Source organism: Petaurus breviceps, unplaced genomic scaffold (assembly GCF_028583685.1).
Source record: "Petaurus breviceps papuanus isolate PSGF00001 unplaced genomic scaffold, PetGlider_PUasm1.0 118, whole genome shotgun sequence".
Classification (NCBI taxonomy): Eukaryota; Metazoa; Chordata; class Mammalia; order Diprotodontia; family Petauridae; genus Petaurus; species Petaurus breviceps.
This window is the reverse complement of record NW_027185616.1, coordinates 2,808,315-2,824,226: the sequence shown is the minus strand read 5'-3', so window position 1 is coordinate 2,824,226 and position 15,912 is coordinate 2,808,315. Positions and strand designations below refer to the sequence as shown.

The window sequence follows — 15,912 nt, the reverse complement described above, 5'->3', positions numbered from 1 at the left end:
CCCTCTGAGTGAACAGGAAGAGCACAAATTACATGCTTTGGGACATACACAGACAATACAGAAGGAACAATGGAATTCTTTGTCACAAAATGTGATTGGATCAGTTCTTCTTGAAAAACCGGTATTAGCTGAAGTATGACTAGATTAATTCCAGAATGTCTTTTATTGTATTTTGGTTTTTCATGATTTATGGTGGAACTGGTAGGCTTTTCACAGCAAATCTGGGACTTTAAAAGTAGGTGTGTAGGGAGGGTATTGCAACTTGCTAAGGTATATCTTTAACATGTAAACTTTTCAGAAAGATAATGAAGAATGAGATGTCTATTACTACAATACCAATAGGCAAATCTCAACGTAAATACTGAAACACTCACTTTGTCTAAAATCCATAATTCAAAAACATAACCAGTATGTGAAATGTAATTTCACCAGCAGATCAAAGATATCTGGTATCTTGATGATCTAATTTCTTCCAGATGCAATTGTCTCTAAACTGCAAGAGTGGACATGGAAAGTGCTTCATCAAAATAATTGAAGGAAAATGCACTTCTTGCAGTTATTATTCGTCTGACTTCCAAAGACAGACACTGTCAGGCATCCACCTCTATCCAGTCTCACCCACTCCTTTTTCTTCCCTGTCATGTGTTTTTCTAACACCAGATTTCTTTTTCTTTAAAAATTTTTTTCTTTATGAGTGTACACTCAAGGGAAAAAATGCCAATAATAATAATGTCGCCAGGTCCACTGTTTACCATTATCTTCAAGGTTTTAGAGTTGATTTACTCTACATTCCTCCACTTTTGACTTTAATTGTCTGCTTCTAGTTGTCAGGACATAACTGTATCTTAGATTTGCATTGCATTAGAAGATCTTTCCTTTCTCTATTGATCTTGTCTTATGGAGTAATTTAACTCAATTCCAATTTTCTTTCGCACGCGGGGTGCTCTCCATCCCAGCAAGTGAGTTATGTGTATTCAAGTGGTGCATCTTATGAATCTTGTTAAGCTTTACCGCCTTATAGCCTCACTGATGGAATATTTAATCACAGAAATGAGTTGGCAGATATGATATACAATGCGGTTAAGCCTTGCAGCATGTGTCTTCACCAGCAATTGAGAAACTGGTGAATTTCCTATTCGTCAATACCATCTTGACAGCTTTGTGTAACTCTATGTTTTGTTTTGTTTTGACTTATTTGTGAAGATTAAAGGTGCTTCAAATCAATAGTTTCTTTGTAGAAATCTCACCTGTATTTCCAAAATGGCCAAATTTTTCATCACTTATTAGTAAGCAAAAGAACTTCTCTTACTGACCACTGAGTCTTTGGCATTAGCCCTGTGGAGGCATTTTCTTCTGAACACTTTTGAAAGTACCAATAGTAAAACTAAATAACTTCAGTGTTGCTGGTAGTTCCACATGCTTTAAAATATTCCAAATATTAAATATTCCAAACACCTCTCTCTCCAAAACTAAAGAAGAGAATGACCAGAAACCATGGCTAAAATGCCAAAGATCTTCAAGAAGAAAGCAGTTGCCCATTTTATTACTCACAGGTCTGGGTTTTCCCTTTAGCTTTGGGATTGATTAGATTTTTTAAAAAAATCAATACTATTTAGCTTAATAGGAAAAAAAATCCAACAGTCTTTGGACACATTTCAGATATGTCTATGGGATACAGTGATTTATGTATATATGTGTGTGTCTATTTCTGAAAATGGAAACTGAATATAATTTTTTTTTAAATTATGGGTATGTGATTCTAGTTCAGAGTTCAGAAAGCCACCACTTGGAAAGTCTCTTTCATAAAAGCTTCCTAAATGTTTCTTTTACGCTGTAGGAGAAAGCATGTCATAATTCATCAAACAAAATTAATACTGTTGAGCTAGTAATTAAAGGTTCTCATTAAGAAGTGCAACTGCTCTCCCTAACCCCACCCTGCAATAAAAATGCATTGGGGACCTCAAGAGGTTATATACAAAAATCAATAACCTGCCATTTTATAATTAAAAGAGAAAATAAATGTTAGGAAAAGGTCCACTAAATTAGGAAAATTACCTTTAGGAGAGATTGAAAATATTGATTTTAATTTACAAAATATGCGAACTCTTCATGCCCTACTCTGAGAGACAATTGGAGGCTGGGTTGTTAATTCTGCATAAGCTTTGAAAATCAATAATTATACTATGGGAATATTATTATAGTCATCATTAATAAAAAGTCATATATACAGAAATGACTAATGACTCCAGCTTTCTATTTCATGCAGATTCAAGTTAAAATTGCTAAATGCCCCAATCAAATCAATGTCACAGCCTCTCTTTCCACTTAGATTCTATTTGTAGTGTGTAAGGAACATCTAAAATATCTAATGTAGTCAATTCATGAACATGTAGATAGACTCTGGCACCATCTGAACAGCTGATAAGGAAGATTCATTTTTCCTGAGTTCAAATCCAGCCTCAGACACTCACTACCTGTGTGACCCTGTGCAAGTCACTTAACCCTGTTTTAGTTTTAGTTTCTTCATCTGTAAAATGAGCTGGAGAAGAGAATGCCAACTCATTCCAGCATCTTGGCCAAGAAAACCCCAACTCGGGTGGGTCATGAAGAGTCAGACATGACTAGAAAGTGACTGAACAATAAGAAACATTTGTATGGCTCCGCTAAATGGATATTACTCAGGTTTTAGATAGACAACACTTTATGTGCATGTGTTTTTCTGTGCATGTGTGCAGGCTAAATTTGAAGTATATTGGTCTTTTTCAGATCAATTCAAAAATCTCTTCAGGTCAGCAAGTACTTTAACACAAAGTCTTCTTCCAACCTTTCCCAGGCTTTTGAAAGTCATGAGTTGTGTCCACATAAACATACAGAGACAGGAATGTGCATATACAAGCATGCTCATTTGCTTTTGATTTTTCATTCTGATGTTTTGCATCCTGATACAAGTAGAGGGAAAAGGACTGTTTGAATCGGACAAAAAAAAAACCTTTCACCTGAAATAGATAATTAAGGTTCAAGTATTTCAGGGTTCTCCTGGGTTGGAAATATCTAGGTAACTGTTTCACTATTTTCACTTTGCAAGTTTAATTAAAATAATCATGATGCAGCAGAAAGGAAGGAGGCAATCTGAAGTTTCAGGAGACAATGACATCTAAAATTTTAATTTTTTTAAAAAATCTGGGTCATAACTTTTATTGGCTCAGGAGTATGGGCCTATCTTATGTGTAACTTTAGAACATGTGTGTTCAGTCATTTAGTCATGGGGTTTTCTCAACAAAGATTAGTATCTTAGTGGTTTGCCATTTCCTTCTCCAGTAAATGAAGGCAAACAAAGTTTAAGTGACTTATCCAGGGTCACATAGCTAGGAGGAATCTGAAGTTATATTTGAACTCAGGTCTTTCTGACTCTAGTACTCTATACACTGAGTCACCCAACTGCCTACGAAAACTAAAATAACTGTGATTCTATGTCCTTATGGGAAAATACACAAATAGGCTTTAAAAAAAAATTGGGATTTGATAATTTTCTGACTAATGTAACTAATTATTGTAGTCAAATGAGATTTGGGTATAGGGGGAAAAATATACTCCCCTTTCTCCAAATTAACACTTATCACTTTTTGAGTATGTTATTTAGAAAAAAAGCAGATGATGATAATGATGATGCAAACTTACCTATAGTCCACACTTCTAAATATTCTCAGTTTTATATAGAAGCAATGTCTTGCCTGCTACATGAAGCCTATTGTTTAAACACCACTCTTAAGTTGCCACTTGGGCTTCTAAGCCTGAGTTTTCTTAAAAGTCAGAAAGGCATGTATACCCTAATAGCTGCAAATCTCTGCATGCTACTGTGAGCACACATTAAAAAAAATGTTTTCTACTCTTTAGCTATAAGAATTAGCTGGTAAAACTCGACATGTAAATTTCTGTTCTTTCTTCCACTTTCACCCCCAGAGAAAGAAAGAACCTTAGTAGAATGATTTATTTATATCAGTCACTCAATTTTCAGGAACAGTGGTGAGCCGGGAGAACTGGAAAGGCTGAAATCCATGGATAATTTAAAATTTAATTCTCAATATTTTCGATTGATTTCCCAATAAAACATTCCCCACAGCTGTTCACAAACAGAATCCACTACCCAAAGGCTGGGTCTACAGGTCAACAAACACGCAGATGAAAACGGAAAAGCATGGGTCAAACTCCAGACAAAAAGCATTATATGGCTCAAATATCTGCATAAAATACCACATTAAAAAAATTTAAATACATAGGTTTGCCATATAATCTGCAGTTAGGTGGCACAGTAGACAAGGGCCTTAGACACATACTAGCTGTGTGACCCTGAACAAGTCACTTAACCCAGTTTGCCTCAGTTTTTTCATCTGTAAAATCAGCTGGAGAAGGAAACGGCAAACCATTTCAGTACCTGTGCCAAGAAAACCCCAAAAGGGGTCATAAAGAGTTGAACACCCAATGAAATGATTGAACAACAAATTGCATATAATTAAACCTCAAATGTCAATTATTCCCACCTTCCCCCCATTCTACAAACATTCATAACATATTGCAAGTATACATATGTTTATTCTTTCATACACAAACATATAGGTATATATGCATATTCTTTCATATAACAAAAAATATCATATATAGGTATAAGGCTGAGACCTATGATCTAATGAAATATTGAACAAGGAACTTGAAGAGGAAATCCCTTCACTAATGAACTTCAGCATCCACTCTGCAATTGTTTAGTCTTGAGAGTGTTGCTCAAAACATTGAGGGAAAGATAGGTGGCACAGGGGACAGAGCACCAGCCCTGGAGTCAGGAGAACCTGAGTTCAAACACTAGCTGTGTGACTCTGGGCAAGTCACTTAACCCTAACTGCTTCCAAAAAAAAGTGTTGCTCAGAGCACTGAAAAGTTAAAATGACATTATGCAGCAGAAGTGGGACTTGAATCCAGGTCTCCCTAGATCTCAGGAAGCTCTCTGTAATGATCTGATCTTCTACAAGTATGTTCCACCTCCCCCAACCCCAGTGATAACCTCTGCATTTCAATAATCTGCTGCTATATTTCTAAGCCAATAGGTAACTTCTTTACTGAGTGAGGAAACAAATGGGCTGAAAGGAGGCAATGTCACAAAATCATTTAAGGGATTTAATTCAAATCAAAACTCAAGATTCCAACACTACATGCTATTTTTTCCTTCACATTTTTGATAGCCAAGTTATTACAGGTAGAAGGTAGTGGAGTGTTCACTGCCAGGACATTGTCTTACCCAGGAAATATAGACAGGATGCCAAAGTGGACAAAGAAGCAATCACCAAGTGTAACTGATCCGTGTCGAAGGAGTCTAAGAGCCTTCTGGTTAACCAAACCTCTTTTCAGTAGCAGTTTCATCCTTACCTTATGCCTGAATTGTACAGATAATTAATTCTCCATTTTGCTCTGCCAGTAACAGTGTAACATGAACTAAATAAAAAGTGTGTGGTCTGCACATGTAAGTATATTAAAGGAAAATAATTGTAGATCAGTTTACATGTTTCCAATTGGGTTTTGAAAAAGTGAATAGGCTTCTTTCATGCAAAATCAATGATGTTAAACAGGGAGGCTCCCCATACTTACCCCCATATATAATATGTTAAATGAAGGAGGCTTCCTTTATTATGAATATGATTTTTAAATACTCTTTTTGTTTTGCCCCCAAAAAAATCATTCAAAACCTATCAAGATATTTATTCCGCCCATTCTACAAACTTCACTCATGATCACCAGGTCACACAAACTGAAGAAACAAAAAGTAAAAAAGAAAAGACATTGTCTGGGGGCGCCTAGGTGGCACAGTGAATAGACCACCAGCCCTGGAGTCAGAAGGATCTGAGTGCGAGTCCAGCCTCAGACACTTAACACTTACTAGCCATGTGACCTTGGACTAGTCACTTAACCCCCATTGCCCTGCCTTCCCCTCTCCAAAAAAAAAAAAAAAAGACATTGTCATGCACAGAGATGTTCTTACCTGCATAGAATTCAGGACTATACACTGCACCCACAACTGGATTCAATTTCCAGCCTAAAAAATATATAAAGTGGTCCATTGACATTGTTAGCACAAAGAGTAAAAACTTCATACATTAAAACCCACAGATGTTTTCACAACTTTTTTTCCCTTGTTCTTGGGAGGGGGGCAAGGCTATTTTCACAACTTCTTACAGTCAAGGATGCAGAGTGTAGCATGATAAAAAAGTAAAAAAAAAATAGGTTCAGATTCTGCTCTTTTCATGTGCCAGCTGTGTGATGTTGGGCCAGTCATTTAAAACCTGTGGGTCTCAAATTCCTCCTCTATAAAGTGATGACAGCATTGCTTAGATAATTATCTACCTCACGGGGTTGTTGAAAGGGTGGAATGAGACAGTTAATTGTGCTTTGTAAACTCTAAAGCTTTATTATGAATGTATATAATAGTATGCTGTAGCAGCAGTAGTAACCTATTTTTAGTGATTAAAAGGAGTTTACAAAAATATTTATGTAAAAATATATATTGCTGTACATAAAATATAGTTATTATTAAGGTTACTGACAAGTCATTGTCTTCATATGTGTTCCTTTATGCCTCTTTTGATATTATACAACAAGGAAAAATAATGTAACTGAAACTTCTGGCCATCTTTTGGGAGGTAAAAATGTTCCTGAACATGACCTGGAGGGAAATAAACACTTTTTGAAAGCCTCTCCCCTCAATCACCATAATAAAATTATATTCTTTATTTATAAATAGAATATAAATATTATTTATAAATAGAAGATAATTTGTAATTTTACCATTCCTTTTCTTTAGAAACACTTACAAGGTACATCTTTGCCTAGAATCCAAAAATAGTAGAATTTTTTTGCAATATTTTCCAATAATAATTGACACTGATCCTGACTGAGTCTGCCTCATTTCCTGAAAGACCTTTTCAATTACCAATGGGAAACATGCTTTGTATAATTTTAGTGTGAATTAATTAGGTGATATTTTCAAACTCTTTAAAAATTGACAAGCCAAGTGTATTTGCTATGATAGCTATCAATAAGGCAACATATTAAATTATCAATAATTATTACTTAAGGAAGTATTGATTTTTGATATTCACATTTTTTGATTTATTGAAATCTTGAGGTCAGGTATGGTTTTCCATCCCAAATACCTAATCCAATGCCTTTCCCTTACTTATTTTAATAAGTCATTCTTCCAAAAAAAATTGTAGTTTTAAGATGATCTTAGCTAGCCTAAACTTAGAAAAAATTCAGACTTAAAAGTCATGATTCCTTCATTTGTTTGTGTCTCCATCTACATAAAATATATTCCAGACCTCCTTTTGATAATTTTTTACTAATTAGGATTTTGCTTATTTATGTCTTTCCAAATCCAGTGCAGTGTTAAATATATTCTATGATAACACCATTTAACATAGCAAGTAGGTGACCCTGCGTTCAAATGTTATGGCAGGGGTACCACAAGCTTGGACAGATCCTATACTACTGTGGAAAGTCTTTAAATACAGGACTGATGATGGACTGGCTGTCCAATTTCCAAGAATGTGCGTAGCTAATTTGAGAGATGTTCATCCATGGAAGGCTTGCCATGGGGTGATCAATTTTGTTTTGGTTTTTGGTCACAACCACTCAGAAGGAGCGTCTGCTAAAGCAGAGAGATGTACAAATCTGCATTATTAAAGAAAATACACAAAAATGAATTTGTATATCATAGAAATTCATGGTGGCATGAAAAATAAAATCTCGGTCAATTTTCAAAATCAGTGCTTTAAATATTTTCATTTTGCTGTGTAGGAAGTCCTGAGTTCAAATTCTACCTCAGATATAAATACTACCACAGATATTTGTGATTCTGGTCAAGTTACTTAAGCTCTATCTCAGTTTCCTTAACTGTAAAATGGGGATAATCATAGCACCTACCTCCCAGGGTTGTTGTGAAGATAAATTGAGATATTTGTAAAGAATCACTTAGCTATATAAAATATAGTTATTATTATTATTATTAAGGTTACTGACATATCAATGCCTTCAAATCTAAACCCTCAAAAAGTAATCTGACTTATACCTTTGAAAAAGAACCTGAGGCTCTAAAAGGACCCTGGATTTGGAACGTTCTTATGACTGATTATATATTTGGAGCTAATCTATGTCTTTTATTTTCAGATGAGGAAACTGAGATTCCAGGGAACAGAAATTACTGCGGCAGAACAGTATGGGTACTAGAGCACATGAGTCACATTTGGTTTACACTTTATGCAGAGAATCATTATCCCCATATTGCAGATATGAGGACATTGAGGCTCTGAGAAGTCAATTATTGAGCAAGTTTTGTAGCTGAAATTGAGGGGGTTTGAATGAGATGACCTCTGAGGTCCTTTCCTACTCTAAAGTCCTGCAGTCCTGAGAAATTTCAATGCATTCACAAGCCTCAGAAATCAAAGAAAATAAGGCAATGGGACTAATGGGGTTCTTATTATGCCTATCTTCCTTTAACTCAGAAAATTACAGGCAGGCAGATTTTGGTTTGATAAAAGGAAGAAATCCTCTGTAACAAATAAAATTGTTCAATTCAACAAACACTTACCAAATAAGTGAAAGGCAATGGCCTTGGTGTTTGGGAGAGAAAATAGCATGCAGCTCCCTGACTTCAAGATTTCAATTAATGAAAAAATATAAACTTAAGCCTAATTTCTATCTTTTTGTACATACGAGACAGCTGCTACTTTTACAATGACTTCTTATAGGAAAATTCTTGGAGCATATCTGTATTGGTTTGCAGGTGTCATATTAATTCTGGCTAGGTTTTCCTGGAGCTAGACAAGTAGGAAGGTCTGGATTTACCCTTGCAAATTTGTAAAATTTGCTTTCATTTGTTTTTCCCAGGACAGTATTAGGCCATGCCCCTAAATGAAAAAGTTCCACTAAGGGCACTGCAATGGATACCAATTATTCAGAGTTCATTGATCACAGTATACGAGATGAGGAAAATTTGAATGAATTTTGGACCTGCCAGCTCTGGCTGATGGAGCTCTCTAAGATCATAAGTTATATTAACAGCCTCTCATTTTATCTAAGGGGAAAAAAAGAGTCTTCAGAGATCCCAATTGATGCCCAGAGCTGAATTACTGTCCCCTCCCCCCATACCTCATTTTCTTCCTGTTCTCTATTCTCAGTGCTGGAGTGTCTAACTTTTTTGAAGCCAGCATGGGGAAGGCTTCATTCATCATGAAAATAACAGCAATTAAACTTTACTCTGTCTTGTCAGGGAGGTCTGTGCTAGCCCATAACTGCGAGGGTTAATCAAGTGTGATGAGAACTGACTTCTCCTGAGCAAAGAGCTGCCAGAAAACCCTGGTGCAGGGGGAGGAGCAAGAAAATCTCCCCAGTAGGTGTTATTGTTCACGTCTTAGTGGGCACATCTTTCTTAGTGTCACTGCTCTCCCTTATCATTGTTCCCGTTCCCCAGAGTGTGTGCATGTGTGTGTGCACTCAGCCAATGCATTTTAACTTTAAAAGCTCAAACATGCATGGGAAAAAAATGTTTTTTGTTCCGCAGACTAAGAATGTGGAATACACAGTTCTCATTAGAAAGAACTGTTTAGAAACTATAGCTCAGGAACCATCTAACTCAGCAGTTATTGAGGAAGGCCAATATATCCTCGGCTTCTTTTTCTCTCTTCCCATCAACTACGGTCTGGTTCTATGCTATACAATTAGTGAAGGGGGATGGGTGGGTCATCAATGATGGCTAGCAAGAGGGGAAAAAAAGGAAAGAGCCTTTAAAGCAGAAACAATAGAGCTCTGTCCTGAAAATGTCTCCAAACAGATATATACATATGGAAATGTTATGCAAATTTCATGCAAATACATATATATGTATACACACACATATATGGCCCATATAACTATCTTACAAATCTAGAAGAGGCCCTTGAGACAGCCTTGCTAAAGACAATGATCTTGCACTGTCGGGAAGATGGACAAGATGATCCTAGAGATGCCTGGCATTTTTAATTTCTCAGCTTGTTTGTGTATTTCCCTAGGCCTTCAAATTTAGAGATTTTGATCAAGGACATTAAACCAAACAATGAAGCTTACAACTAAAGAAAAACAGCTGACAAAAGCCTGCAGCTCTCAACATCCCAGGGCCCCAGGCATGCTAAAGCAATAGAGCAGAGACTTGCGCTGTTTTGTCGAAGTCTGTTTCTGAAACATGGATAGGTTATCCATGTGCCATTCAACAGGTAAGAGCCTGTGTGTCCACAACACTTCAAAGAAAGTCACCTTTCATGATCCTCCTCTCTAACAAATTGCCAAAAATACTCAATTTTAACCACCTCTAAAAGTGCTCTGAAAAAGCAGATCTATATGTGGATAATGTATATGTCCCTTTTGAGTTTCTGGAACAAAGATGTCCCATATAATTCACCTGCAAATGTTTTACATGCAATTCCAATATTGTTATAGGAAAGAAATGTATGCTTAAATGTGTGTGATACTTCAGGGGTGGGGAATCTGCAGCCTCAAGGCCACATGTTGCCCTCTAGGTCCTCAAGTGAAGCCCTCTGACTGAATTCAAACTTCACAGAAAAAAATCCCCTTAATAAAAAGGATTTCTTCTGTAAAACTTAGACTCAATCAAAAGGCTGGAAGGCCATGTGGGGCCTCAAGGCTGCAGGTTCCCCACCCCTGTTAGGTGTTCAAAGGATAGATGGACATCAAGCTCACAAAGCTTGGTTTTTAACTATACTGGGACAGGAATTAGGAAATAAAGTGAAAAATTAACAAAACCAGAAGAATTAGAAAAAGCTAAACTTGTTAAAACCACTGGTATACAGAAGAACTTGTATTTTTAACCAGGAAAGCATATTTATTATGTCCTATAGACAATCAGTTGTATTAGTCCAAAAGTTAGGTTAGCAAAGATTTAGTTCAAGTTCCTCTCTTACTGTCTCTCCTGGCTAAGAAGTAAAATGGAGGCATGTCAACTTACGAAGGCAAATAATCATCACTGACTGAGGAAAAAAAGAAAAATCCTGCAGTCCTATTGCTAATCCTTAATATGTGCAAAACCTCAATTTTGGCTTTTATATCAGTAGAATTTTTTTAAATAAATTTCTAGGGTTTTCTCATTTATATAATGTCAAGTGAAAACATCTTACATCTATTTCCTTTTTATTTGCTTCAAAACCACCTTCTTCAATTTTCCAGGGGTACCGTGTCTTCTTTCAATGACACCTTTATGCTCACCCTTTCTTATACCCTTTCTAATTTCATACATTTTAATTGTATAACATTGTGAAGTGGAGTGGCTTAGAGGATAGAGCTGACCTTTGAGTTGGAAAAACCTGAGGTCAAGTCCCTTATGTACCATATGCTTGCTGTGCCACTGGGCAAGTCTCTTAGTTTCTCAGAGTTCTAGAAAACCCAAAACTACAGTCTGTAGAGGAGGTGCTGACCTACATCGATAGAGAGAGTTTCCTCCTTGGAAAGATCTCTACATTAACAAAATCACACATCTAATCATTATCTCTATACCCTTCGTCTTTCTAGACTCAGGAGTTAATGGCTATAGATAAAGAATCTCCTATAGGAAGGTTATCGCTATTAGCAAGTTATCCTCTTGTGGTCATATGGCTGAGAAAAATTAAAAGGGATGGAGAGCGGAAAACATTTATTATTCGTCTTTAGAAATAAACCCCTTGGTCTCTTACAAGCAGGTGGAATATAGCAATAGCTTTTGTACTACCCTATTATAGGAACCAATGTCAGCAAACTGTATTATTCCCTCAATTAAAAAAGCATGAAAACAGGTGTGTGGCATCATGTGATATACACATATAACAGTCACCACTGCTTCATAATTTCAGATAATGAGACCCCATAGACCTGAAATGTTCATAATACTGGAACAGCTGGATTTAGGTTTGTAACCCAGCTAAATGCCAGGACTGTGTTAAAAAAAAAATCCTTCACATGACCAGTTGTTATAAGCAGTAGTTACTGAGGCTGATAAACATGGAAATCTCTCCTTCTATACTCGCTCCTCAACAATGATGACAAAGCAAAAATAAAAGGTAGGAAATGGGGAAGAACATGCACTTAAAAACATTCAGCGGCAAGCTGAATATTTAACATTAGTAAACATTAACCACAGCTAGCTGATGAATGATCTTTAACACACACACACACACACACACACACACACACACACACACGAAATCACATGACCCATTCTTTAAGAGGCTGATTCACTTCAGTACTGGATAGCCTCTTTCTAATGTGGAAATGTCCCTTTAATGGCTCAGATCATTAAAAGGAAGTAGGGGCAAAGAGAGGAATAGTAGAAAAAAATAACCTGCTATTTAGTCATTCAGAATACAAAAGAAAACTGCAAATAACCTAAAATTAAGAAAAGAAAGTTAGGGGTTGTTACTGTATTATGAAAATCAATTAATAGCCAATATACTGCCCAGGAGTTTAATTTTTATTTTAAAAAATACCCAACAATGATAATATCTAAATATATGGCATTTTCTTCAAGGTGCCATAACATTTGTCTGTACAGCTTTCTTATGTCATAGAGAGGGGGTATAAAGCAGTAATGTGGAAGGAAGTGTCTAATAGATATCTGCCTTCTTTTTCTTCCTCTCTTCCTGTTACAAGGATAAAACCATGATAGAACTCAGGGTGGCACTTGCTTGCACGATCTGCTCTTTTACTTGCCAGGCTATGCCCATTGTGATTCTTCCCAACTAAAAATAGCTAGAGATCTAGTGCACAAAGCCAGTCAAATGAGTTTGAAGTCGGGGCCAAACTCTGATGTAACAGTGTAATAATTTCCTGATATGGTCACAATGAAAGAAACTAAAAGGGAGTGGGGGTAAGTTTTCTTCTACAACTCTTTAACAAAAGTCTAACTGACCCTACAACGAGAGTTCCATCAAATGGGTCCACCCAAGAGAGCCTGAAAGGAAGGAGTGTATGTTTAAGTTGACCCCCAAATGGGCAGCTTCTCTGTAAATCACTCAATTTGTTCAGAAGATAACCCTGTACTAAATTTGTAAAATAAAATGAGTTTCCGTGATGAGAGAGACATGAGACATGACTTCCCATGAAAGGCATAACTGTACTTACCATTTGTATAAGGGTTGACTGTCTTTTTATTTGTCATTACACGTGCTGTAGCATTATTTACCTAAGTACATAGAAAATCAAATTAGTCCATTTTGCTGAGCAAGGTTGTGATTCTATTAATTGCATGCATTATGGCTACTAGTATTCATATAAAAATGCAGTTTAATTTATAAAAGGCAGTAGGTGCATAACAAAATCATACTATTTATAACTACATTTATTTCATAACCATTTAAACTTACAAATCATTTCAATAAAGCAACATCATATCATTTAAAAGTTTAATAAAGAGACATTAAAAGCAAATTAAAAGGTACTGCATAATTGAAGATTAAAAAGCATGCGTGTACTCCATGATAACACTGAAACAATAAATAGTTTAAAACAAAAAAAAATCTCTCATATGAAGGAACATGCAGTGAAGTAGAAGGGGAAGAGACAAGGTACAAGGAAACAGAAAATGTCAAAAAAAGGGACAAACAAATTTTAGCAGTGTGCAACATAACCCTTTAGAAGATAAGTACCATTGGAAAAGCAACATCTAGCATTCAACACTGGAAACAAGAGCCTTGTTCATTGCAAGAATTAACAAAATCATTCAAGCTTTAAAATCACAGCTAACAAAAGGATAAAAAAGAGGGTGCATTATTTAACACAATATGGAGTTAACAATCTGAGTAAGATGTGCACCAAGTCATTTCCTCAGTCCAGTCAGTGCCTCCCAGGCTTGCTTAGAACGTACACTCAATTACAGGCGTACCAATATCGAAAAAAATAGAGCATCAAGAAAACTTAATACAACAAGTCAAAAAAAGTCACGTGGTATATAGAGAGATATAGATAGAGATATCAGCGCTAAATACGTGAAACGGCAGATGGACTTCTCCACTTACCATTCAGCACCATCGCCAGCATGGGTATGTATACAGTTACCATGGTTACTGAGAGTTTGGTGAGGGGCCTAAGCGCTACCGTCGAGGGGGAAAATGAAAGGCAAAATATGCAACATCTTACTCCAAGACTACAGCATTTTCAATTGGTATTTTTTTTTTCTTTTTAAAATTCTAACAATTATAATCCTATGGCAGCGTTGAGGGGGATCCGGTGGTAGAAAAAACAGGCGAAATGAACACTTTATTGCTCCCCCGCTTTTTTCCTTCTAGAGAGGGCACAGGTTACTAACCCTAAAAAATTACTCTGGTTTTTCTTTAAGAAGCAAAATGTACAAAATGGTTTTTTTTCTTCTTCTTTTTTTTTTTTTAGTAGAGCTTTGTGTTTCCCAATTTGCTTAAAAAAAAGAGAAAGAAAGCCACTGCGGATCCCTCGTCAACCCTGCAGCAGAAAAAAAAAAAAAAGCTGCTTCGTTTTTGGTTTGCTCTGTCATGCTTTTGTATTGTTTGGAATCTACTGCACCCATTGATTTACAAAACATTGAAAATAATAAGTTCAAAAGATTAAGCTTTCATTTGTCTCATTTCTGTCATCCACCTTTCAGCAATAAGAATGAGAATAATAAAATAAAGTAAACAAAACAAAACAAGTAAGGCCAGATTTCCTTTTTTATATATAAATATATATATAAACAATGGGAAAGGGGGGAGGGGCGCACACACAGGACACCAATGATGCATCTGAAACAACGTATGAGAGTGAAGCAGACATTTATCAAAAAGATGAAAAGGAAAATATTTTGAACATGCACCTCGATTTTACGGCCCTCTACCACGGTGCCGTGTAATTTCTCCCTCGCCCTGTCCGCATCGGCACTATTTTCGAAAGTTACGAAACCAAATCCCTGCATGCAGGAGGGAGAAGGGGGGAAAACAACATGCACATTATTATTTCAATCAATGATCACTTTTTAAATGTTCTCTCCATTTAATTTCTATCTCTTGTCCTTGCTTCATTTCTGTAACATGCAAATTAGAGAAATTATAAAAGTACTAAGATGTGCGATAAGTTAAGAGATAAATGTGAACAAGTTTCCTCTCTTTCATCAGTTAGATATACCCCCTAAAGAATTCAAAGAATACCAAAAATACCTTTCTAAATGTCACTACAGAGGAAAATAAATCTAACAGAAAGAAAATGAGATCAAAATAAATTTACAGTGTCTTCACAGAGAATAAACTGAAATAATGAGAAGATAAAGGGAACCACTTTTTGACATGCAGATCTTAAAAAAAATAAAATAAAACAAATTAAATTGTGCACAAAATTCAACACTGAATGCCAGTATACTCTAAAACATTGCCTACAGTCATGCCGTGTGGTTGTAAGAACGTTTCTTCTTCATGCAACACTAGGGTTATTTAATTTTTTTTTTCCAAATGCTATAGCCTTTACTTATTAAAAATAAATTAAAACCCTCACAAATGAAAGATCTTTCATAATAAAGCTTAAACGTTTTAATTTAATAAACAAAAATCACTTGATGTGAATATAAATTTCAACTAAGAATGCAAATAGTTCAAGGAATGTTTTAAGCACTTTACATCAACATCTTTTTTAGGTCATGTGCATGCAAGTTCAATTGCCTACTATCCTGACTACCTTATTAGCAGAAGAGAAATGCTTGTACTTGCTGAGTAATTTTGAGACATTGTTATTACATAAATCAATTCTTCAGAAAAATACAAGAACATTTATCTAGAATACATTACTTATAATTTATTTTAAGTACTACCCCACTTGCTAATAGCTGATATTTTTTAAAGTACATTACTGGCA

At 35.8% G+C, this 15,912-nt stretch overlaps 1 protein-coding gene across 48 annotated transcripts in view; it reads right to left on the bottom strand.

Annotated features, from left to right (window-relative positions):
• The window catches only part of RBFOX1 (RNA binding fox-1 homolog 1), a 1,748,893-nt gene that overhangs the window by 100,520 nt on the left and 1,632,461 nt on the right, over positions 1-15,912 (bottom strand). For 40 of the 48 annotated variants that reach the window (XM_069085342.1, XM_069085412.1, XM_069085369.1 and 37 more), the window contains 3 exons: positions 14,885-14,977; positions 13,183-13,243; positions 6,026-6,079 (listed from right to left, as the gene is read on the bottom strand). In XM_069085342.1, the coding sequence (XP_068941443.1) occupies positions 6,026-6,079; positions 13,183-13,243; positions 14,885-14,977 (208 nt within the window). The remainder of the gene's footprint in view (positions 1-6,025; positions 6,080-13,182; positions 13,244-14,884; positions 14,978-15,912) is intronic. The other 8 variants (XM_069085418.1, XM_069085454.1, XM_069085445.1 and 5 more) reach the window with 1 other exon arrangement.